Source organism: Misgurnus anguillicaudatus, chromosome 15 (genome assembly GCF_027580225.2).
Source record: "Misgurnus anguillicaudatus chromosome 15, ASM2758022v2, whole genome shotgun sequence".
NCBI classification, from domain to species: Eukaryota; Metazoa; Chordata; class Actinopteri; order Cypriniformes; family Cobitidae; genus Misgurnus; species Misgurnus anguillicaudatus.
This window is the reverse complement of record NC_073351.2, coordinates 18,036,100-18,062,727: the sequence shown is the minus strand read 5'-3', so window position 1 is coordinate 18,062,727 and position 26,628 is coordinate 18,036,100. Positions and strand designations below refer to the sequence as shown.

The 26,628-nt window shown below is 36.5% G+C and overlaps 1 protein-coding gene and 1 long non-coding RNA gene across 8 annotated transcripts in view; one reads left to right on the top strand and one right to left on the bottom strand.

Moving 5' to 3' along the window:
* The window catches only part of LOC129419584 (uncharacterized), a 33,071-nt gene extending 15,542 nt beyond the window's left edge, over positions 1–17,529 (top strand). For 6 of the 7 annotated variants that reach the window (XR_008636577.2, XR_008636582.2, XR_008636580.2 and 3 more), the window contains 2 exons: positions 15,801–15,999; positions 17,210–17,529. This is a non-coding gene — a long non-coding RNA (uncharacterized lncRNA). The remainder of the gene's footprint in view (positions 1–15,800; positions 16,000–17,209) is intronic. The other variant, XR_012357698.1, reaches the window with a different exon arrangement.
* Positions 1,709–26,221, bottom strand: capn12 (calpain 12). Its single transcript, XM_055174743.2, has 21 exons — positions 25,830–26,221; positions 24,992–25,061; positions 23,596–23,714; positions 20,896–21,029; positions 20,387–20,558; positions 20,200–20,283; positions 18,816–18,901; positions 18,658–18,735; positions 18,148–18,323; positions 17,144–17,400; positions 16,131–16,142; positions 15,785–15,993; positions 15,637–15,673; positions 15,259–15,333; positions 15,086–15,131; positions 14,725–14,786; positions 11,858–11,926; positions 10,584–10,662; positions 10,370–10,486; positions 6,377–6,429; positions 1,709–4,581 (listed from the first exon to the last, which is right to left on the bottom strand). Exons 1-21 carry the CDS (start codon positions 26,025–26,027, stop codon positions 4,555–4,557), a joined length of 2,160 nt encoding a protein of 719 aa, XP_055030718.2. The 5' UTR covers positions 26,028–26,221; the 3' UTR covers positions 1,709–4,554.
* Between the last annotated feature and the right edge of the window lie 407 nt (positions 26,222–26,628).

Sequence of the window (26,628 nt, the reverse complement as noted above, 5' to 3'; positions counted from 1 at the left end):
ATTGTACTAGTTTAACAACACCTGAGTCAATTATTTTCACGGCTGCTGTTAGTACGTCATAGGTCGACGAACATACGGGTCACATGACAATGAAAATATGGTGGATGTAATTTTTCCTGTATGTTAGCAAACTGCACCCACACATACTATTTTAACAGTAAGTACGTACTTCATCTAATTCAGTATGTAATGTCACACTACACAATTTTAGATGCAGGGTCTGACTTGTTTTACTACAAGTAAAAATGTGCACTGTAGGAACACCTTAAACCAACAAATACTTCTTTGTAGGTTCATTCTATTCTAGTCTAGTCTGTATGATAGGACTACAATTAAAGGGTCAACGTTTGTCAGTGTTAATGTGGTAGATTTGTAACAATACTATTTTAACCCAAAAAACATCTTTCTCCCATTATGAAGGTCATTCAAAAGTTGGTATGTACCAGTGGCGGCCCGTGACTGCTCATCCAAGGGGCGCTTATTAAAAATATGAGTTCGGAGTGTCATGTGTGTTGCTTGCGTTTTCAAAATATGTGTTTGTTGCGTCATGTGAACCATGTGCTTCGTCAAAACAAGTGCCTGCTGCAGACGCGCCAAAACGGTGCATGACAAAAGAGAAGCTCATGTTCACAAAATACACGCAAGACACTCCCTTAACAGTAAACTCTGACTTTCAAGAGATTATGCGAGTATCTAGCAAACGCGAGCAACTCTTTTATCATGAACCCTTTGGACGCGTCTGCGGAGGGCACTTGTTTTGACAAGACACGTGATGCACATACATGCACTCGAAGCACAGAACACATATTTTGAAAAAAGGAACCACACACATAACGGGCTACATACATGTGACGAACTTCGCATCGAGCGCCCTCGATAGAAGAAGTCACTGGCCACCGCTGATGTTTTCTGCTAAAAGGACTTGCACTTGCTAAGAAAAATATTTTTTTGGGATCAATCCTAAATTGGAAACTAGGTCTATCCAGGTACTATAGACATGACCTGCCATTCTGCCTTCCAAGCCAGACAGAGTAAGGAAAACAGGAAGAAGGTGAGAGGCAAGAGGTCTTACTAAGGATTATGGAATACAGAAAGTACAAGATGTATCTAGAAAAGCATGGAAGAGGAAGTGATTGAGAGAGCAATGACGGCTGTTTCCAGAGGCGCTTGGACTGTTGCTGGGGGCAACCTCTGTTCGGTCACCTTACGGCAGGGAGGAAGCATTGTGCGAGCAAAGGTTGCTATTAATAGGAACAGCGGGAGAGAGGACGAGGGCCTACGAGTGTGTGTGTGAGAGAGGAACACGAAGAGGAGGAAGCAGATTGTGAGAATGAGACAGTTACTAGAGAGAGCTGGAGGGAGGGATGGAGAGCGAGCGTCGCGGAGGAGGGAGCGATGGCGTGATGACGCTGTGCGTGGCGTCAAAGCGATAAGAATAGAGCCGGTGCGTGCAGGGCTGCTGAGACATCGCTTTTTATACCCACAGCTACTATCTCGCTCTTTGAACAATGTGTGTGTGTGTGTGCGAGAGAGCGTGTATGCGTGAAGAGGTGTAGCTATACGCACAGCAAAATTTAATATAGAAATGCCCCGTGATGAAAGATTATGACTTGTGCTTTTATATTTGGAAGCAACAGTGCGTTCCCAACTTTTGAAGACTCTGAGCAGACGCATAATTGTTCATAAGAGGAAAAAGTACAAGAGGAAGTAAGAGTCATGCTTTATGAGAAAAAAGCAATTATGCTTCTTGGTACAACAAGTATGACAAGCATTATGAGACCACACTTTTAAATGCATTATTAGCTTTGCAGGATTTGACTTCTAAAAGCAAAGCGCAGCTGGTACGGCTGCAGTCAGAATTGACATGTATGCACAAAAACAACAATTGAAAAAAAAACAGTGACGGTTCACGACAGTACCAGACAGTGAAATGAAAATGTACTATAACATAACTGTCTGACATGTATACAAATCCCAGATCAAATTTTAAGGAATGTTGATTCAGTTTTATTTTTTAAAATTAAAGTTAAGGGGTTGCCAGGCACTAATATGCAGCCAAATATCTAATAAACTAAAAATGTTATGTGGAACAATGAAGAGTAGTAATATTAATTATTTATAATTAGTAATTATTAAGTGATTGGCGATTAATAATTATTTCAGGGGATAGCTGGATATAGTTTAAATTTGAAGAAACTTGAATTAAATATTTATTAAATGGTCATTGATATGGAATGTGCACTCTAATCAATGCTGGGTTATTTTCAAACCAGTGTTAGGTCAAAAATTGGGTTAATTAACCCAGAAAGTGTTTATATTTGACCAAACAATGGGTTAAAACAACCCAGCATTTTGGGAAGAAACAGCCTAGCATACGCGCAAAAAACTTGCTGGGTTATTTTCAACACAGCGTTGGGTCAAAAAGGGACAAGCCCAGCCATTGGGTCAAATTAACCCAGAAAATGTTTATATTTGACCAAAAAATGGGTTCAAACTACCCAGCATTTTGGGATGGAACAGCCTAGCATACACGCAAAAATATGCTGGGTTATTTTTTAACACCGCGTCTTCAAAAAGGGGCAAGTCCAGCCATTGGGTTAAATGAACCCAGAAATTTTTTATATTTGACCAAACAATAGCTTAAAACAACCCAGCATTTTGGGATGAAACAGCCTAGCATACACGCAAAAATATGCTGGGTTATTTTCAACACCGCGTCGTTCAAAAAGGGGCAAGCCCAGACATTGGGTAAATTACCCCAGAAAATCTTCATATTTGACCAAACAATGGGTTAAAACAACTCAGCATTTTGGGAAGAAACAGCCTAGCATACACGCAAAAAATATGCTGGGTTATTTTCAACACCGCATCGTTCAAAAAGGGGCAAGCCCAGCCATTGGGTCAAATTAACCCAGAAAATGTTTATATTTGACAAAACAATGGGTTAAAACAACCCAGCATTTTGGGTTAAAACGGCATAGCATACATGCAAAAAATGCTGGGTTATTTTCAACACCGCGTTGGGTCAAAAAGAGACAAGCCCAGCCATTTCGTTAAATTAACCCAGAAAATGTTTATATTTGACCAAACAATGGGTTAAAACAACCCAGCATTTTGGGATGAAACAGCCTAGCATACACACAAAAAATGCTGGGTTATTTTCAACACAGCGTTGGGACAAAAGGTACAAGCCCAGCCATTGGGTTAAATTAACCCAGAAAATGTTTATATTTGACCAAACAATGGGTTAAAACAACCCAGCATTTTGGGTTGAAACCGCCTAGCATACACGCAAAAAACTTGCTGGGTTATTTTCAACACAACGTTGGATCAAAAAGGGACAAGCCCAGCCATTGGGTCAAATTAACCCAGAAAATGTTTATATTTGACCAAAAAATTGGTTCAAACAACCCAGCATTTTGGGATGAAACAGCCTAGCATACACGCAAAAAACTTGCTGGGTTATTTTCAACACATTGTTGGATCAAAAAGGGACAAGCCCAGCCATTGGGTTAAATTAACCCAGAAAATGTTTTATATTTGACCAAACAATGGGTTAAAACAACCCAGCATTTTGGGATGAAACAGCCTAGCATACACACAAAAAATGCTGGGTTATTTTCAACACAGCGTTGGGACAAAAGGTACAAGCCCAGCCATTGGGTTAAATTACCCCAGAAAATGTTTTATATTTGACCAAACAATGGGTTAAAACAACCCAGCATTTTGGGATGAAACAGCCTAGCATACACGCAAAAAAATGCTGGGTTATTTTCAACCCAGCGTTAGGTCAAAAAGGGACAAGCCCAACCACTAAGTTATTTGAACCCAAATTCTTTTATATTTGACCCAACAACTTATCATTTTGTGTTGAAACAACCTAGCATAGGTAGAATTACAACCCAATGGGCTGTGTTTGTCCCTTTATGACCCAACTGGGTTGCTGCTCCGTTTAAAATAACCCAGCATTTATTAGAGTGCAGATTGGATATCAATGAGCATTAGAGTTTAACATGTCTAGAATTAACACACTTATAATATGATGTTTATGAAAGGGAGAACATCATCAAGATATCAGATTACCTCATTTAACAGTGTTTCCCATAATTTTTGTCCTACTCATGGGGCTGTTTTTTACATAAGACAAAAAATATGGGAAACACCGCCAAATGAAGCAATCTAATAATCTTGATGATTTTAGGACTGTCCCCAACTATTCACTAATAATGGATAAATGCGTGATTTTAAAAAAGCTCTTAAAATTTCTGATCTCTTTTGGGGTTTGGAATGCATAAAGGAAACAAAGTGTGTAAAATGTGAATATATCAAAGTCCATTTCGTATCCAGACTGTAATGACCTACATGATCTTACAGCCCAAATGAAGAAACAGTATGTGGGTGTATATAACTGCAGGGCATAGGTCCAGAGATATACAACACAAATAAAATACAAGAGAGAGATATGGAGAGCTGGAGGCGCAGGCCCAGGTTGATGACGTCAGAGTGGTCTTGGCCTAACACGTCTGTCCTGCTGAGGTGTCATGTCTGAACCGCTCATACAGCCAACAGCCTGAGCAGCCACTGCACAAACACCAGAAAAAAAACATTTAGTCCAACTACTTATTAATAACTATAAATAGGCATTAAATGATATGTTTTTGGGTATAGATAAGTTTAACCCCCCTAAAAGTGAAGTGTGTAAATAATTTGGCCTGTCCTTGCGTTTCTGAAGAAGTGAGCCATCATAGGTTGTAAAGACTGTGGGCCAGTACTAGCACATTACTGTTGGTTTGAGCAACTCAACATTGGCGTAATAACTTGCGTACGTTTGGGGGTGGAGCTTTCTATTATTAAATGATAGCAGATGGGGAAATATTCATAAAATCTGTCATTATTAACATTAATCTGTCAAAATTAGTCTATTTTTGTTTGGTGTAATGAGTGCTACAGAAATGAAACACTTCACACAGAGTTTTTCTTATAACTCTGTTTGAAGGCGTTACATTTTTGTAAACTTTGTGGCCTTTTAGTCCATGTCCATCTATACTGTAGTTTACTTTTAAAAGTTGGAAAATCTTTATCTTATTACCAATCATTATTGACTATAAATTTAGATCTGAAATATACATTAATATACAATATACATTTACATGAAGATGCTCTTGACAAGCAGGAAATTCAGTGTGGTTGAATCTTTAATGTAATCTAATGACAATTTGCACGTTATTTTACAAGGTAGCTCATTCGTATTAATTCGTACGATCACATTAATAGGTTTTTGTACGTTTTGCTTTTGCCCCGTTGATATTGGGGTTAGGGGTGGGCTTTCATTATTGTTTTTTATGATAATCGATTCCTTTCGTCCAAATTTATACAAATGTAAAGTACTCTCGGGAGATCAGGCTGAACATTCTTATTCAGTGTTAAAGGATTAGTCAATTTTCTTTAAAAAAAAAAAATCCAGATAATTTACTTACCACAATGTCATCCAAAATGTTGATGTCTTTCTTTGTTCAGTCAAGAAGAAATTATGTTTTTTAAGGAAAACATTACAGGACTTCTCCCATTTTAATGGCTTAATGGACCCCAACACGTAACAGTTTTAATGCAGTTTAAAATTGCAGTGTCAACAGAGTTTTAAAGGACTCCCAAACGAGGCATAATCTTATCAAAAATAAAAAATATGCACTTTTAAACCACAAATTCTCGTCTATCTCCAGTCATGTGACACGCCAGCGCGACCTCACGTAATTGCGTAATGCCGTAGAGAGGTCACATGTTACATATATGAAACGCACATTTGCAGACCATTTTAAACAATAAACTGACACAAAGACATTAATTAGTATAATTCAACACACAACAACGTCGGAATGGTCCTCTTTCTCCACACTTGTAAACACTGGGGAGTAGTTTTGCATACGTCATCCGTGACCTCTTGACGTGATGACGTATTGCGTGAGGTCGTGCTGGGGCGTCACAGGACCGGAGATGGACGAGAAGTTGTTGTTTAAAAGTGCATATTTTTTATTAAAATGACGGTTGTTTCGCTGGATGGGACCCTTGTGCCTCGTTTGGGATTGTTTGGAGTCCTTTGGAACTGCTGTTTTGAACTGCATTGAAACTGTGTTAGGTTTTGGGGTCCATTAAAGTCCATTAGGATGAGAGGAATTCTGCAACGTTTTCCTCAAAAAACATAATTTCTTCTCGACTGAACAAGGGGAGACATCAACATTTTGGATGACATGGTGATGAGTAAATTATGTTTTTTTAAGAAAATGGACTAATCCTTTATTTAACAGAAGTAATAGAGAAAGGTTTTTAAAGAAGACTGTAAAAATGTAAAGAATTAATTGATACTTATTAAGGGTCTTACAGCATTGATGCCTCTGTCTTTCACCTCTGTGCTGGTCTCCGCCTCGAAGAGATCTGAGAACAACAATCAGCCAGTTGAATCCCTCCTATAAACATGTTTACAGACACTCTGTACACACTCGCATAACTGCTCATGACGTCAGTGATACCTTGACAGCTTTAATGCATGATAATAAACATCATGATTAGATGCAGTGCTGCACGATTATGTTTACCTTCACACTGTATGCAAAAATAACCATTTGTAAATGGGCCTAAACTTACCAAAACATGGATACATACATAAAATTACATTTCATTCATACACTAACATTGCTTATTCATGCTGTTTCTTATTATATCACTAATGTTGATTTACTAAATTAAAAATGTGGAAATGATAAAATATGTATATCAATAGAATTGTGTACATCATTCTAGATCCTAAATGTTGACATAATAACTTATTGCAGTTGCTGGAGATTTGTCATGCAAATCAGCTGTTTCAGCAAATGTCGTAGGCGCTTGAGATCTGTTGTCTGTGAAGGTCACTGGAACAGACTGGAATGGTGTTCAGAGATCATGTGTGTTGCTCATCATGTCAAAATATGTTTGTTGTGTCATGTGAACCATGTGCACTTTCAAGGTGAGTGCCTGCTGCACACGCGTCAAAGCCGTTTATGATCAAAGAGACACAAAATACTCGCAAGACACACTAACTTAACACTAAATTGTGATTACACATAATATTATTTGAGTATCTGGCAAACGCGAGTGTCACTTTTATCATAAACCCTTTAGACGCATCTGCAGCGGGCACTTATTTTGACATGAGGCATAATGCACATGACGTGGGAACACATTTTGAAATGACGAACCACACACGAGGGGCTACATACATGTTGTGACGAACTTTGCATCGTGCGCCCTCGGGAAAAACGAAATCATTGGCCGCACTGCATTGGAATACTAATTCATGAAATAGTTGTGCTACTTTTGCATGGTGAAAATCTGTCTTATTCACCAGCCACCCACAATTCAGTTTAGTCAGGTGTTTAATGTCCTGAAATAGCACTGCAATGTATTTCAATTAGGTAAATGTGTTTCTTTTTTGTACAAACACATCTTGGCTTATTATAAAATGTTCACAGAACCTGGCCCTATCTGCCTAATGCATTACTGTACAGCGCTATTACAGCTCACGAAAAACGGATTATAAGAGGAATTTTATATTTTGATACTGACCATAAAAGCAAATGACGATCAAATAATTGAGCATTATACTTTAAATGGCCATACATATGGTATACTCAAAGGTATGTTTAACATTTTAAAGAGTCTATATTTGTCTAGATTTCTATCTGTGATGCTGTAAAGTTTAAGTAAAGTGTGCCAGATCATGGTAGTCTTCAAACTCAGCATGGTTTGCTGATTTACGTTGTTTGTTCTGTTGAATCAGATGCTAAAATAACACAGCTTATGCAAATAAACTATTTTCAATAAACTATATATACTACAACACTGGCAAGTGTTTTTAGTGCCTTTTGTTCGTATTATGGAACTTGATTCTAATGTGAGCTTAGAAAATATTATATCCAGACCTCAGTCTGAACCGGTGACACAAGGCTGAATACATTTTGGATTAATGTTCTTTATGACAAACTCTGACCTCTGCATGTGTCACAAAAGAAATGAACTCCCCCCAGACATGTTTATTCCTATGCTATACTGTCAAGTTTTGTGTCCACTGTAGCCTCGGTTTCCTATTTTTAGATGGCAAGCGTTTCAATGTCTGACATGTTATGCATATAGCGACATTCCTCTAGAATCTGGATAGTAGTTTTGTAATGTGGGGTTATTTTGGTAACTACCTGTTTCCTGTCAGTTCAAACGGGTCTGACTATTTTTATCTGACCTCTTGGATTAAAAAGAACTGCCAACAGAACTGTCACTCACTGTTTGTTGTTTTGCTTGTATTGTCTTTTAATTCTTCCAATGTCTTTCCGGACACAAAACCACACTGACTGACAACAACTTTTTCACAGTCAAAGTCACATTTCTTCCTCATTCTGATATTTGGTTTGTTCACATGCTTTTATGCAACAAATTGTTGCCTTATGATTGGGTGGTGGGATTTTTCTAGGAAAATACAAGGGTATACACTCACCTAAAGGATTATTAGGAACACCATACTAATACTCTGTTTGACCCCCTTTCACCTTAAGAACTGACTTAATTCTATGTGACATTGATTTAACAAGGTGCTGAAAGCATTCTTTAGAAATGTTGGCCCATATTAATAGGATAGCATCTTGCAGTTGATGGAGATTTGTGGGATGCACATCCAGGGCACAAAGCTCCCGTTCCACCACATCCCAAAGATGCTCTATTGGGTTGAGATCTGGTGACTGTGGGGGCCATTTTAGTACAGTGAACTCATTGTCATGTTCAAGAAACCAATTTGAAATGATTCGAGCTTTGTGACATGGTGAATTATTCTGTTGGAAGTAGCCATCAGAGGATGAGTACATGGTGGTCATAAAGGGAAGGACATGGTCAGAAACAATTCTCAGGTAGGCCGTGGCATTTAAACGATGCCCAAGGGGCCTAAAGTGTGCCAAGAAAACATCCCTCACAACATTACACCATTGCATTAATGAGAAATTGAACAGGTGTTCCTAATAATCCTTTAGGTGAGTGTATAATAATAAAAGTTAACAATTTAAAGGTGTTATGTTTTTATTATTTAAAATCTACACTGTAAAAAATGTTAGTATAACTTAAACCTTACCTGGTTGCCATAAAATTTTAAAATAAAATTTTCATCTTAAAAATCTTAGTTGACACAACATATTTTACACAACTTTTTTGTTAACTAATATTTTTTAAGTTGAATTACTTGTAAATCAAAATGTTAAGACAACTAGGCAACTTACTTTTTTAAGTTGAACCAATAATCTTTTTTTACAGTGTAACTTTGTAAATCACAAAACCAGTCATAAGTCGCACAAGTTTATTTGTAGAAAAAGCAAAAATGTTGCATAAGTAAAAAAATAATTATGGCAAAAATCACTAGTATATTATGTAAAGATAAATTTTAATGAAGATATTTTGTAAATTTCATACGTAAATATATCAAACCTTTATTTTTGCGAGTGGATGTAGCAAAATCGCTTTCAAAATTGGCCAAAAACTCGCCTACAAACTTTTCTTTCCTGCCCATTCCTTGTGAAATGTTTGCTTTATGTAAAAGCTTACGACTTCCCCCATTCAGTCAACAAGGTCATTACAGCGTTAAGCCAGTAGATAGCACTAAAACAAACTTTTTAATTATTAATATGCTTGATAAAGACTTCATTTGGACTTTAAGTGCGATTTTCTAAATATTTAGATTTTATTTTATTTTCAAATAGTTGTATATCGGCCAAATATTGTCCTATCCTAACAAACCATACATCAATGGAAAGGTTTTTATTTAGCTTTGTATAAATGTATACAATCTCAATCTCTCGGGTGATGTAGAAATCTCAATTTCAAAAAATTGACCCATACGGCAACTTGTTTTGTGGTCCAGGGTCACAAATGAGTTAATTTCCGCTGTCTTTTTCTCTGATTTACTCAACGTTTTGGTATTGTCCCTATATAATGCCTTTTTTATGCATCTGGGTTTGGCTACTTAGTGGGTTCAATGTTGGTAGATGCTAATAGTGTATCAAAAGACAAGCAAGGATTATATTGAAAATACTTAACTATATTATTATAGATTTTATTAGCCTTATATCAGTCTGTGTGCGATCACATGTGAAAGTTTAAGGTTTTCAATTTTTTTTCCTTCAGAACAAGCCATTTGGCTTTCTCAAATTACTATATGGAAAATTTTTTAATTATAGTTGAAGCTATAATTTAAGCTCCGAAAGTTACAGAAAAATTCTACTTACAAGAAAAAATAAAAGATGATATTAACCCTTTAAATACAAAGTAAACATACGGTGGTCATACAGTAGTTTGAGCTTACCAAAGAGCACCTGCAGTCTGGTAACACAGGAGACAAAGCCATAGAAGGGCAAATAGAGTTCACCAGCGCCAAACCTCTCCCACAACATCTGCACCACAACACTGTCACCCTCCACACCTGAGGGCAGGAACAGAGGAGGAACGTAAGCTCTGCTTGCTTTTGTGTATAAACACAAGGGTGTGGTGTGTGTGTGTGTGTGTATCTGTGTGTTCACCTGCAGCATTCAGAGCCAGAGTGAGTTCAAACGGACTCATGGTTCCAGACGAATCCTCATCGAATTGGAAAAAGATTGACTGTGGCAAAAAAATGTGTGAGTTTAGTAAATGGATATTTCTGATTGACTTGAATAAGAAACGTTTGAAGACTATAAATGCACACCCATGACTACGTGATCTGTATAATGTGCCAAGTTGCTATGTGGTTTGGCAACTGTAAACTGTTCTGTTCAGATCCTGTTCATAATTAATCTATCTGATATGAATGGCTTTGTTTCTTAATGCAAGAATTACTTCTCCAGCAGTTAAAGGGATAGTTCATCCAAAAATGAAAATTCTGTCATCATTTTCTGTTCTAAACCTGTATGAGTTTCTTTATTCTGGTAAACACAGAGGAGGATGTTTTGATAAATGATGGTAGGCACACAGTTGACGTACCCATTGACATTCATAACAAGAAAAACAAATACTTTGGAAGTCAATGGGTACAGTCTACTGTGCGCTTACCATCATTTATCAAAATTTCTTCTTTTTTTTAACAGAAGGAAGTCATACAGGTTTAGAACATGAGGTTGAGTATATGACAAAAATAAAATTTTGGGGTAAACTATCCCTTTAAAAGAAAGCAAGTGTTCAGGATTTAGTTCAGGATTTACCGCGTCCACACGAACATGCAAAAACCCGGTATGAATCGCTGTCAATAGCAATAGCCAAACCAACAGATGGCGATATATCCCCACCATGTTGGCCAATCAGATGCCATTGCACAGAAGATTTCATAAAAGTTCGCTTTCAGTCACTGGATACTGCGTTTGGTTGTGGACGAACGGCCAAACCGCATTGAAAAAGGTACGGTTTTGAAAATACAGTGTATGTCCTGCTGGAAAAACCAGCAAAGACCAGCATAATTCCCATGCTGGTCTATGCTGGTGGACCAGCAAGACAATGCTGGTCTACCAGCATGTTCTTGCTGGTGATGATCCCATCCCATGCTGGTTGTCTTCAGCACACCAGCACCAAAACACAACATATGCTGGTCTTGCTGGTATTACCAGCTATGCTGGTCTATGCTGGTTTTTCAGCAGGGTGTGTGGACCGGGCCTCAGTTTATATAAAAACAACAACTGTTTCAAGGTCTTTTTTCTTTGTGCAAGACGAGCTCCGTGTAACCTTACACAATCTGATCATTGTCACAGCTCAGTGTCCTACGCTGCACTTCCTAACACGCTGCCAAAGCCGAGTACGACCTTTTCACGCTTGAGAACTGAGTTACCTGCAGATTGCGTAGGGAGGTGAGCAGCTTCTCTGCTTGAGCTCTGTTCAGTCGCCCTCTGCCACCAGTCTACACACAGCCTTAAGAACATTAACCACGGCAATGAAAATACAAAGCAAGATACAAGAATAGCAGAAAATAATTATATGTCACACCTCTTATGTAAGAAAGTTCTTTTAAAGAAAGGTATTTTTTTGAAAGGCAAATGCTGTATAGGCAATGAGTGTAAAAAATATCTGCAATGTTTAAAATATTTTTAAAGTATTATTTTATTTTCATATAATATAATGTGTTATTGTCCAGGAGAAAGATTTGTTGAGCATGTTTACTATAGGGCACTGGTTCATGGGGGGGGGGGTGCATGAGATGGTGCCAGGTGGGCCCAGTTTTATGACATTTCATAAAATATATTAATTTATAATAAGTTCTGTGTTATTAAACCCCAGAAAAATAAGAATACTAACCAACAGCACCACTACATTGTATTATTATAGTGCTGTGCAAAGATTAATCGCATACAAAATAAAAGTGTTTTTTTGTGTATTATAATATATATATATATATATATATATATATATATATATATATATATATATATATATATATATATATATATATATATATATATATATATATATACAGGGTGCGATTTGTGAAAAAAACAGAGGGGGGGATGTTTTCATAGGCGACGGTGGGTACCCACCATATTTCGTCATGAGTCATTTTGTACCCACCACTAGTTTTAACTTTTTTGATTGTTTTCAGTGGTTATGAAGAGCAATATGAGAGAGAATTTTGGTAATTATTGTCCGACCTAAACAAAAATCCATTATAATATTATTATTTTTTTAAATATTTTTCTAATTTAAATATTTCTAATATTCAGAAATGCGCTCTCCACTCACGAGCTCTGATCGGAACAAACCCGAACCTCACTGTCTGCTGAACTTGCGCAGAAACATAAAAATATAACCAGCTTTTCAAAATAGTTTTAAAACTAAAGATTTATACTATTTTAGCACAAATTATGAGCTTATTGACGATTTTTTATAATTCTTGACATAATGCGTCTCTGTCCACAGCACATTTCAAAACATTTTAATTCATAAAATAAATCATGAGAACATGAACTCATCACTGCATTTGCAGGAATTGTAAAATCTTTTTTCTTATTAACTCATGAAGCAGCCTAACGCAATATTTTTACTGTAATAGCTTTTTTCCCCCCACACATATGAACTGTGATCATGCACAACGAAAAAACACGCAATAATTAAATCTTGAATGGCAAACCTATATGGCACAATGTAGTGTCAACTTAAACATAAATATGAACAATGTATTGATTGCAAAGTTAAACCATTACAGTAGAAACCGTTTTAATGCTGCTTTTAAAGTAATAACATTAACTTTACACCGCAATGCTTTACAGTGAGTTACAGTGAAATTATAGAAAAGTCAGATGCATTATGTGTTAGTCACTTAGCCTCATGTGCGCAAACTGGACGCGCCCGCGCCTCGCTAAACGCCTCATCGGCATTTATAATGTGTGTAACTTCTGCAATTCTCAGTGGTGTGACTGGGACACTAACTCTGCTTGTCATCATAAACAGATAATCAGATTGTGATCTTTATTCCCGCTTTATTAATATGCGGATGAATATGCTGCATTTCATCTTTTCGACACACAGCTCCATAACCATCTCGCAAGTGTTGATAGGCTATCGTGAGATGTAACCTGGTCTGTAACCAATCAGATAGCGCCGTGGGCGGGACATTGATCAAGTCTTCAGAGTGGTGAATACAGAGATGCTGCGCGGCAGCTGTATCAGAGCCAGCCAAAGTAGCGCATTTTAAAACAAAATTGACTTTAATCAAACCACGGATCCGTGATAAGTTTTGTGATCCGTCTCGCCACTAGTGTAGTAGCACTGATCACTTTGAGAGGGGGATACATTTATCCCCACCGGGGATAAAAATAATTAAGCAGAGGCAGGGATACATTGACCAGAAAGGGGGAAATCCCACGCATCCCCCCCGGCAAATCGCACCCTGTATATATATATATATATATATATATATATATATATTAATCTAGATTAATCTCATACAAAATAAAAGTAATTTTTTGCATAACATATGAGTTAGTGCTGTGTGTAATTATTATGTATATATAAATACACACACATTCGTGTATGTATTTAAGAAACATTTACATGTGTATATATATTTATTTATATATTTTTTTAAATTACATATAACTAAAAAAATTATATTTAAATAAAACATTTCTTAAATGTATATATATGTATGTATGTGTGTGTGTTTAAATATACGTAGATATAAATATACATCTAGATTAATCTATGCCCAGCCCTAATATATATATATTAGTTATATAGTACACACACACACACACACACACACACACATGTAAATGTTTCTTAAGTACATGAATGAATGTGTATGTATTTACATACACATAACAACTACACCCAGCAAACAGTCACATACCACGCAAAAAAAAATCACTATTATTTTGTATGCGATTAATATCGATTAATCCTTGCCCAGCACTAATTATTAAAAAAAATATATATATTTTTTTTTTATTAAAATTATGTGTTTGAGATTGTTTTATGTCATTATTTTTCTTTGGGGGGCCACAAAGGGATGCACTGTACATAGTTGCACCTCAAAAAGTAAAAAAATGAATAGGATAAATGTATACAAGATCACTGCTAGGGAAAAGTGAAATTTGTGTATTAGATGTTTGACTTGAACCCTTACAGTTATCATCCTGTGACAACTTGCCCCAGGCTTCCCTAAAATATAACTAAAAATATAGCTTGATGGATAAAGGATACATCTTCTCCAAATATGAGCTGTCTGCATGTCTCCAGTGGAAGTTCATAGTCTTTTTCCAAAACTAAAACACAGTCAAAAACATAAACTGAATAAACATAAATCTTGTAAAATATAACTGCTTTAGCTGTTCATATGACTGATGTTTTTTGATCTAATGTGAGTCTATATCATATTTTAAAGTACTATTTACTTCTTGAAACTAAGATCAAGTGAATCCATGTACAATCAAAGTGTTTAATTCATAAGGCTGGCATGAGTACATTGTAATTGAAGCTGCACAATACTTCCACCTAGTGGTCATTTATGGCATAGCAACCATGTCTGATTTTTTTTGTAGCTTGTGTAAAATGTTGTCCTGACCTGAGTTCACCAGATTCATAAACTGCACAGCAATCAATCTGTCGTCCTGGAAAATCACATTAATATAATTTGAGGTGTATTCAGTAATGATTACAAGTAAACATCTTCCATGATTCATCATCTCCAAAAATATCTCAGAGCAGAAGATGATTTTAAAGAATTGAGATGCTTACCACTCCAGCTTTCTCATCAAACCACTTCTGCACCCTATATTGGTCCTCAGGTAAAGATGGCTTTGACATTACAGTCTATAAATACAACAGAAGTACGCACACGTATATATAAAAGGACAAATAACAAAAACATACATAAACATTATTTTACATTTCAATTACCAATTATTTTTATTGTAGGCCTACTTGGCCTTCCAAACTCTAACCCTAATATTTTTTAAAACGTATCTAATCACAGTCATTAATGTTAAATATAGACAACCAAATGTTTATATTAACATGAGTAAAAAAACAAAAATCAAAGAATGCGAGAGTGACACTGCAGCACTGGCCCTACAGGTAAAGTTTTATCAAAGGGCTGTGGTGTAAATATCTTACCGCTGAGTAATTGCTGGTACATGGGAAATCCTGAAACCTGTAATGCAGATTTAGAACCATTAATATGAGGAAATGATAGACAACAGCAATACACAGAGCAGACAACAATTTTTAACATTAGACTGATGTATTTGTTTGTTCTTTGTACCCTTGTATGTTGCCAGTTTGGGTGTAAATACGGAGGAAGAACTCCCCCTGCTGGTTGGGCCTGAAGGTGGAGGCCATTATAACGTAAGTGCCAGGTTCCAGGTGCACCTTCCTCCATACACTCCTGATGCTCCGGTACTTTCCAGAGCGACTGACAGGCCTGTTGTTGGAGAAAAACTGCTGGTCTAGAGAACCTGGTTTGTCCTGCAACTAAAGGTACAGAAAATGCTCATTTAAAGAAATGTTGTAATGTGTTGTATTTATGTTTTTTTATATTTCAGTTACTTGTCATGTATAAAGTGTGCGTTTTGTCTTTATTACACGTGAGACATAGATCATGAACTTACCTCAGGCGGGATCTGTGTAAAATAATGAAATGGAAAAACATAAATTAGGGAGATACATTGAAAATAAATAATTGTATGCAAGACGTAATAGTAATATATTTGTGTTAATGTTATTTTCAACAAAAGACGTGTATGCTTTGGAAAATGTTAAATGTAAATGTTAACCAAAAACTATATGAGCTGTTTTTAGGGGTGCACCAATAAATGCCGATATACACTAATAATACGTGGCCGATAACTATTCTGAGTCGCACAGGCGATATTATTCAGAGAGATTCATCATGTAACTTACTACAGATTTTGATCAATAAGTCCTTATTGATCTGAAATCAATGTTAGTTTGAGTCGTTTATAACATGCATTTGAAAAAGCAACACTCGTCAAACATAATCATTATACATATTCTTTATTATCACGAAAATACCTGAAAATGTTTAAAGAACAGCAATATAAATATATCTTTAAGCCATTTCCTGGAGCTACGTGTGTATGGTTCTTCGTCTCCAGCGCATATTGAGTTTCTGCACGAGAGCGCCCCCTGGCTTTTGGATGTAGCGACATTTCACCGTACTTCATTGAGAAGCAGAGCAAGCATCATTGGCTGATATATCGGTGCACCCCTAGCTGTTTTATTTTGTTTAACTTTAACAATTCTAAGAAAATGGCAAAATACCATTTACAACTTTGATAAATTAATATAAAATAAATAATAAATATTCCAACATTTTTATAATAGCCTAAATTAAGATCTACTGACTAGTTTGAGACCAAAAGGTAACTTGTAGGCTATTTATTGTTATTAAATGGTATGATATAAAAACACATATCCCATATGTTCATGTATGCTGTAAAAAGAATCCAAATAATGCTTATGTAATACAGTAGTAATTAAATTGAAATGTTTAAATCAATAAATACTTGTGCATATGCTTTATAGAAATAACAGGGAATAAAGTTTGTACCCTATTTTGGAAAGTGCCTTGAAGCTCTGTGATATCATCTAATCCTCTCACCTTGTAGATGTGGAAGGCTATGTAAAGAAAGTTGATTTTATCTTTCTGCCTGCGATATTTCTGCAGGAGCTCCACCAATATTGTGCCCTTCTTCTTCTTTTCCTGTTTCCCGGTTTTGATCACAGGAGGTGGCACATCAACTTCATCTTCTTCTCCAGCCGGATCTTCGTCCTCAATCTCGTCCTCTATAAAGTCATGGTCATCCACGTCTTTCTCAGACAAAACCAGTTGGAACTGAGGGTTTCTCCAGAATGATCCTATGGAGATGATGAAGAACAACAACAACAAGAAGATGAAGAGAAATGACTACAAGCAAGCGAGAAGTTAGGCTAATTCTTTGTTAAATACATGTTATAAAATAAATATAAATACATTTATGCATCAAAGTGACTTGCAGTGCATTCAATTTTACCCTGGGATCAAACCAGAACCCTTGCCATTAAAAAAATTAGGCTACATTTTTTAACATTAAGTAATATTTAGAGGTTCCTCAAGACCTTTGAAGTTTAACACATTCGCGTATTATGTGATACTTTGTGCTGTAATTGTTTAATAATATATACTTATGGCAGCAATGGACTTATTTGACCAAGCTCCATGCAATTAAAACTCCTGTTTTTGTTGTGATATGTCTTTCAAATCAAGAAAGCTTCAATGTGAATGAAGCAAAATAGACAATATACACTGAGACAATGGCTGAAGCAACACGAAGCAAGTCTGCTATATGGATACTCGGATCAGAAGAGACTGAAATAACTGGAACAAAGTTACCCTCCAAGAAACAAGTTTTATGTGTGTTGTGGGTTTCTAAACGGTACAGTTTTTGCAAAAATATGTGATTTCGGAAATATTGTAGGAACATAAAAAATTTTTGCACAGTGTGTTTTTATTGATATCCTAACACATTTAGGGGGTGAGAGTTGAACATTTAAAAAAAAATTTGACCCATTTCCTTACGATCGTATATTATTTCATATGTAGTATTATACAAATATGTGACTGACTTGGGTACCGGCGGCTGCCTCCTGCAGAGCACATGGGAACCCAGGTACCCTGATGTGAGCTCAGAGTCCAGGTAGAGGAAGCTGTGTCATCGCTCGCCTCTCCCGTCATGGAGTCAGGATTCACACTGCACATTTCCACTGTATTATACAGTCGACAAAAGTCCTCTATTGCAATCCTGAAAAAAACACGAAAGTTTAAAAACACATACAGCATGTTGTGTTGACTGCAGCTGTATGTACTGTGCATACAATGAGCATATGCTTGTTTGTTGTATTTGCTTTACTAAGGCAATCTATACATTAACCTCTGTTTTGGGACCCTGACCTCCCTTTATAAGTTTATTTTGTGATAATAAACATTGTCTTTTGCTTTATTCATAGCATTCAATTGATTAGTATGCGTTCCACAGTTGACAGACGGAAACACAGTGTATGTGTGGGTGTCTAAATATAGCACTCATTTCACTATCAGACTGAAAAATATTGTTTTGATTTATTCTGAACACTTACCAGAATTCTCCATCTTCAACTTTGGCCAACTGAAGTCTGGTCTTTTGAGCGCCGTCTATACTGTCCCAATCTTTACACCTACACATACATAGAAATATGCAGTCTTTAGAAGCCCTCAGGCATGTGGTAGCAAAATGAGCTGCTGATGTCTTTCTCACTTGTCACTCCACGGCCCACAGTACTCAACAAATCCCCAGGGGTTACGCACCCTCAACAGTAAAACCTCATCGGACTGCCTCTGGACCTATACGTACAACAAGAGCATAAACAAAAAGACTTTATGATTCTTAATTATTTCAATATACATATATTATTGTAGTATTTGTAATACACTGAAAAAGATGATTCATTGAATTTAATCAATTTTTTTTAAGGTAAGTGGTTGCAATCAATTTATTTAAGCTACATTTAAACAAAAGTTTTATATTTTATTTTACTTTACTAACCTTTTTGTTTAAATGTAGCTTAAATAAATTAATTGCAACCACTTACCTTAAAAAAATTGATTCAATTCAATGAATCATTTTTTTCAGTGTAGTTAACGTAACTTACGGTATATGGATCTGATTTATTAAAATAAAATCACTGTTAAGAAAAAAATTATCATAAAATGGTCTGTCACTGGAAGCGCCCCCTTTAAAAAGGTCCTTATATGTACCACTTAGGTACAGATGGGGGACGAAATCCAGGTGTCCAGCATCACATTTTTTGAAAAGACCTTGAAGCCAATTTTTTTGCACTTATAAGATTAAGGTCTGAACTTACTCTATTATTTTTAGAGGATTTAAAAAATATTTACTATAGAATTATTTACATTTAACAATTATCATTATAAAAAATTATCATTACCGCAACATGATATTACATTAAATATATGCATTTACAAACTCATGCTTCGGTAATGAGAACTTAAAAGTTGTCTAGGTACTATGACAAACAAAATTTCAACTTTTATCTTTTTGTCCCTTACAACTATTTTTTTTTTTAGAAAATGTTAGTTCATTGAGGGCTTAAAAATTATTGAAAATTGTTGCGGAGGATGAAAAAAAATTCTTGGACACATTTATATTCCTTATTATTGTGTCTAAATTTACCAATGATCACCAAATACCACATGTTTCTTTATTGTAAATGTTTATAGTATAACATGCACTGAAGCTTTTTATTTTTTAGATTTTTTAATTATAAATATTTTCATGTCAAAGAACCAAAATCCAGTCATGGACACGTTGCGATAATGAAAATGTTCCGCTTAAATGTGGAAAAAACAACAACATTTGTTTGTACGATGTCATGTGCAAAATAGTACACAAAGAGATGTTTGTAACTGTATGCTTCTTATTTTGATACTCTTACTTTGCATTTACTTGTTTCATGACACCTCATAAGTTTAATTTCGCGAGAATCACCCAGATATCTATACATTTATTACCAATATGTATTGTTTCTGACAGTGTAGACTATAATGCATATGGCTCCCAAACTCATGTAATATATTTTAATATTTTAGGGAAAAATATGCCCCAGTCTCTTGTTCCACACCTTATTCGTATCAGTGATGGCGTAGGCGTGACCTTTGATCAAACCGTCTGGTGTCACAGTGCCAATGTCCTTCACATTTGTAGCCTACAGGCAAAAACACAACACATGCACATTCATTACATTTGTTGCTAATCCTTTCACTATGTATATGCAACTAATGCGTGTGTGTGTGTGTATGCGTCTGTACGTGTATGAAGCAGCTGATCAGGCTGTCTCTGGCCAGGGCAGCAGTAATGGCTTTCCAGAGCACACGTGGGGTCCGTGAAGACACGGGGAGTGAGTATGCAATCCCCCCTGTAAAGTCCTCCATTCCCTCGGAAATAATACCTCCTTTCAGACTGCCATAGGATCCAGTCAGCCTGTACACACACAAAAACACATACATATGTCACCCTGTCTTAAATTGGGGGCATCAAAATTTTATTTCACTTCAGTCAATATTAAATATCTTTTAATGTTCTTGACTTTATATAGGATTAATTTATGTAAAAAACAGTAAATCACAAAAAATAATTTTAGCTGGGTTTTCACATAATTGATTATTAATCATTTCAATTTTTCACAGCTTCATGGTTTTTCCACAATGTCTATCAAAATAGAAAGTAACAATGCACTTACAGTAATATAAAATGTGTCACTGATAAACCTTAACAGTCACATGCCCACACAGTCAAACACACATATGCTACAACTGACTTGGCATAAGCTTTCTCCACCAGGGCGCTCCAGAACTCATTGCTGGTGCGAGAATAGCTGAAAAGCAGACGGCCCTCTCTCACAGGCAGCTTGTCATCCACAACCACCTCCACCCACTCACCATACTGCCAGAACTACACGAGAGAGAGAGAGAGAGAGAGAGAGAGAGAGACCAAAATAAATGCTTACTACATTTATTATATTAAAACCATTGTTAATGTTTGTAAGTTGATGTTTTACTGATTAATGTATCTTTGTTATGGTTTTGATATGCATGTTTTCCTGGTTAACGTAAAGATGAGGAATAGGCTTTATGCAATGTAAGACAGGCAGGTATGGACCTGTGCTGGCCTGCAGGTAGCCCCAAGTGTATGTCCGTGTTTCGGTGTCTTTTCCTAACAAGCCCAGACATTTCAGGCATCATCCCCAATCAACAGCCTTCCTCTTCTTTCAATCCTCTAACTGCTTGTTTTAACATTTATGTCCTGTTTTGGATGTGTCCTGTCTTCTCCATCCGGCTCAGGTCAAGTCATGTTGTGAAATGCCTGTTTAGGGCTTCTGAATGCTAATATTTTTAGAAAGTTTTACTTAAAGTACAAAGTTTACATCAAAATAAACCACACGTATCACGTGCAGTGGCTTGTTGCAAGTCACATCAACTCTGAAATTCTACTGAAAAACGCAAAGGATAAATGGGTGATTCTCACGAAATCCAGATTTAAAAGGTGTCCAGCATCAGATTTTTTAAAAAAGTAATTTTTTTGCACATATAAGATTAAAGTCTGAATTTACTGAAGAAGAGGAATAGACTTAATGCAATGTTAGACAGGCAGCATGGACCTGTGCTGGCCTGCAGGTAGCCCAAATGTATGTCCGTGTTTCTGTGTCTTTTCCTAAAATTATCAGAGTTTTTTCCTAACATTATTTTTAGAGGATTTAAAAAATATTTCCTATAGAATTATTTACATTTTTTAGATTATCATTATAAAAAATTATCATTACCGCAACATGATATTACATTACATATATGCATTTATAATCTCATGTTTCGGTAATGAGACTACCGTAAAAAGTTGTCTAGGCACTATGACAAACAAAATTTCAACTTTAACTGCTTACCTGGTAGCCATCTTGAGTGTCACAGTCAATTATGTCCCTTATTTTTGAAAATGTTAGTTCATTGACGGCTTAAAAAATGATTGAAAATTGTTGCGGAGGATGAGAAAAATTTCCTTGGACACATTTATATTCCTTATTATTGTCTCTACATTTACCAATGATCACCAAATATCACATGTTTCTTTATTGTAAATGTTTATAGTATAACATGCACTGAAGCTTTTTATTTTTTTATTTTTTTATTATAAATATTTCCATGTCAAAGAACCCAAATCCAGTCATGGACACGTTGCGGTAATGAAAAGTTTCCCCTTAAATGTGGAAAAAAATTGGTTTGTATGATGTCATTTGAAATCATGTGCAAAATATTACGTGAAGAGATGTTTGTAACTGTATGCTTCCTATTTTGATACTCTTACTTTGCATTTACTTTTTTTTACCAAAATGTTTCATGACATCTCATAAGTCTAATTTCGCGAGAATCACCCATATAAATAATATATTTAAAGGCAATGTTTATCAAAAATAAAAATTTTACTAATATAAAATATTGAATGTGCTGACTGTAATAGGAGCTTTAGCATGAGATCGGATTCAAGCGCAGAGTAACCTTGGCCTTGTGTGATAGATTAAAGCTGGACAGATTTCAAATTAAATCTTCATTTTTGGGTAAACTACTAATTTAATAATGTCACAAGCCTCAGAGATAAGATACACTTTGTTTCTACTACAAAATTAAATGCCCTTTCTTTATAAAGTCTAAATCTCTGTCCTGAGGGCCAGAAAAACAACAGGACCATTCTATTGCCTTTTTTCTAGTCTGTAATAAAATTAAGAAAACCGAATCATCTGAGGCTATGAGGCAACCGTAATGTTTTAAATAAAACTTATGACCCAGATGAGCTTGTATAAATGTTTGTATCACATTCTCATCAAAAAAAAAGTTTGTCAACAAAGGCTTTTTTCCGTGTAGTCAAGCTCTCGAGGGCATCGATTAAGACCTTTAAATTTATTGACCAGGGATGATGCGCGAAACTTTATGCATGACTCATATTTGTTTAGCAATTGTTAGCTGGAGGTTGAAAACTAAAGAATGAAGGGATGTTTACCAAAGATACAAATTGGAAACAAACAGAAACACTGTGAAAAAAGAAAAACAGATAAAATATGATAATATGTGCAATGTTTAAAGGGGGAGGTGCATGCAGATGTCACCGGGACAAAAGGAAGATGATGGGAGATTGGAGGAGATGTTTCTGGAAAGAGGCTCAGCTGTTAGGGACGGCAGGTCAAAGAAAAGTGATTCTAATTACCGTTCCCACCAACGCACCAGCTAGAGGTAAATCTAGACACATAATTACATAGGAGACATTCAAAACGAGGACATCAATCCTGGATTGATTCAGTCCTTTATTGGTCCCCCACTTCAGCTATAAATGAGCCCATTTATGTCAAATTTATGGTTATTCGCCTATTCCTTTACATCATTCATTCAAGTTTTACATGATAGCAAAAGTGTTTGTGAAAGAAATACATGACATACTGAAATCTTTCTGTAGCCTATTAACTCCTTCCTCTTACCCTGAAGTGGAAGATGCCAGCGTACGATTCGCTCAGGCTTTGGCCAGATGGAACCACTTTGACAAACAGGGTCGGGTGCATTGTAAGACAGGACAGGGCGGCCAGCAACCAGCAGTTGCCTGCAGCACAACAGGAGATTGTGTTAAAAACACATAAATTCCACCGACGACTATGTACAAACATGAACACAACATCAAACACAAGCTTTTAAGTCTTGAGAAGGAGGAGACATGCTGTCGGTCACACACACATAAACACACAAAGTGACATTCTTCTCTAACAGGTAACAGCTGTTGTTTTACCCCATGCGAGGGAACAGATTATAACATCATGTGCAACTTCAAAAAGCATTCACAAAAAAATCATGCTCCCATAGGAATGACACCAAACTCTGAGCTTTGCATGCAAGGTCTGCATAAGTCCAATTAAACTTCTAACAGTATGGACTAAAGTGAGTCTCTTAAAAACAAGTCATTTAGATTTCTGCTTGAAGTGCAAGAATAAAAACATTCTTCGGGTTGATTTCTATTCAAATGAGTTTATTTACATGTATTTGTATTCTATTGATGCATTGCTACATTCATCTATTATTTAGTGGTGCACATCATGAAGGCAAAGATCTGACGGTTTGACATTTAAGATGCCCAATTTGAATTTTGTGCATGTTTTGCAATGCACAAAAAATTGCAAAATGTTTTGCAATTTATGGTAGACAGATGCTGTCTTCGACTCTCGAGTCTATCTGAGTGGTACTAAATTCACATCTATGTTCAAATACTATACTAAATCATAATACTATAGAACACAGTTGAGCATGTAAACATCGATGATGATGTAAGTCACTAAAGATCATCAATGCCAGATGTACAGAAAGAGAGTTGGGCAAGGCAAAACAATAAAACAATACCCGCTGTGCACAATAATTGTTATTCTTTAGGTGGGTGGAAATGGGGGGCGAGGAGGAGGGAGGGGCAAGCAGATGATGCCAATCCGACCTCTCGTTTTCTCCCTCCTCCCCACTCCGCTTTCATCCCTGCCTGTTCCTATCACATTTGTCGTGCTTTTGATGCGAGTGGCCCGCGGCGGCACCATCTCACAGCAGGGATTCTGCAGGAGACTCTGAGATCAGCGAAGTGTCTCGCGGCTAGACGAGCACGAACTGGGATAGTGCATTAAGCGTTATGAGGAAGATCTGGGTGGAAGAAGATGGGAGGGGGACATCTGCATGATAAGCAGGAAGAAGTGGGAGCGTTGCCAAAGACTGATATTTCTCTGATAGTTCATGCCTTGAAGGTGCTTTTGGTTGATTTGGTTTTGGAGAAGTGCACTAAAGCGTTATCCCATTATCCTGGCATAAAATATGAACAACCGTGCTCTATCACGGGCGTGGACTCACCCAGCTGGCCCTGGCAGATATCGGTGGTGCCCGTGGTGCCCTCAACAAAGACAGCATTGCTTGTGATTTCCTTTTGAAGAGGGAAGGGGGAAGAAAGAGGAGGGGACGTTCAGAACATGAGCCAAAAACAATTTGCAAGTACATGTGATCAGGACGACTGAACATATGCATGTGTTCATAGTGTTCACAACTCAAGTCTTAAATCCTTCTCACTGTACATATGTCAACATTTAATGTGTCTCAGAAGAAAACACTAAACTCTATATATATATATATATATTAGAAAATGGGTGAGGAAAAAGTAAGTATGTTAATTTAAAAAAAAAAAAACTAATTCACCCGAATATGCATTTTTATGCGACTTACATTTCATACATTTTTATCAGTATGTGTTTTTGAACCTAAACGCAATGTTCTACCAATTGAGCAACGGGAACTCATTTACACAGTATACTGTGTATCATTTCGTTAATTCACCAAAACACAGAATGGGTTTTTGGACCAGCTTTTTGAATTCTCCCCGAGGTGCAAAATCTCTTTTAACGACCCTATTAAGTTGTGTGAAAGACTTTACTAGCTGGTGGGCAATGAAAGTTTCTCATCTGCTTCCCCTCCTCTTGATTTTGATGTGCACATTTACATTTTGCAGACTTTTGTATTAAAGCAGCTCCTAAATATAGAAACACCACAAGCAAGTCAAGAGTTTAACATTTGAGTTGTCAATTATTGTCAGCAACACTTATTGATTACATTTATACAGCATTCTTAAATAAATAAATTATACAAATGCACAAAAGATTTCCCCACAACAATTAACTGTAGTAGTCATCTCCATTACCTTTGGCCGGAGCCACTTCACTGCCTTTTTGGGATCAGGATCCACTGGTACACCGAGAGAGCTTTGATTTGCTGCAAAGATGGGGTCTGAAAACAGCACGCCAGATTTAAGACAGCTCTGCAGTAGGGTTTCATAGTCCTGATCCTTAAACCTGACTGGATTATCAATAGAGCCCTGATCAGAGCTACTTCCAGACATCTTTAAATCTTCACTCGAGAGGATGAGCTGATGACTGCGCCTTTACAAAAGTTTGTATGTGCAAAAGTTTGAAGTTGAGAAACTTCAAGTGGTGGAGAAACACCCCACCCTCTCATGTATACTGAACTGGGGGGCGTTGCCCTATCGACGATCTAGTTCATTTAAATCCACCACGTGCCCAATTTATTCACTTCAGTTGTTGTATGGAATTGGCATAGGATGTCGAGCGAGCTGTTTGTTGGTAGACGAGGTAGAGAAGCCGAGTCCAGCTCAATACAAATGCCTATAAGGTGCACATATAAAAATATAGTACAGGTGTAGTTTAAAGAAAATTAGTTGTACCGGTAACTTTGCACGTGGTGCATGCTTCTATTCCCAAAAGACACATATTAATCAAATATGTTTATCTTGTATTCAAGTTGCTTTGGATAAAAGCGTTTGCCAAATGCATAAATGTAAATGTTACAGATTTTACAGCAGAGACAGCATATTGTCGCGATTATTGCAAAGTGCATCTTATTCATTCAATTTTAATGATCATAATCAATGTATTGTTTAAGGAGAGGAAACACATTTTAAACATAGTTTCAAATGTCCAGCC

Bases quoted from the DNA above. Each gene is read 5' to 3' on its own strand.
- capn12 (XM_055174743.2), bottom strand. From the start codon at position 26,027: ATGTCTGGAAGTAGCTCTGATCAGGGCTCTATTGATAATCCAGTCAGG. The intron at 15,674-15,784 runs GTACAAAGAACA...TCTGCATTACAG, and splicing joins CAAACTGGCAACATACAAGG to GTTTCAGGATTTCCCATGTA. The intron at 10,487-10,583 runs GTGAACACACAG...TCCTGCCCTCAG, and splicing joins TCTGGCTCTGAATGCTGCAG to GTGTGGAGGGTGACAGTGTT.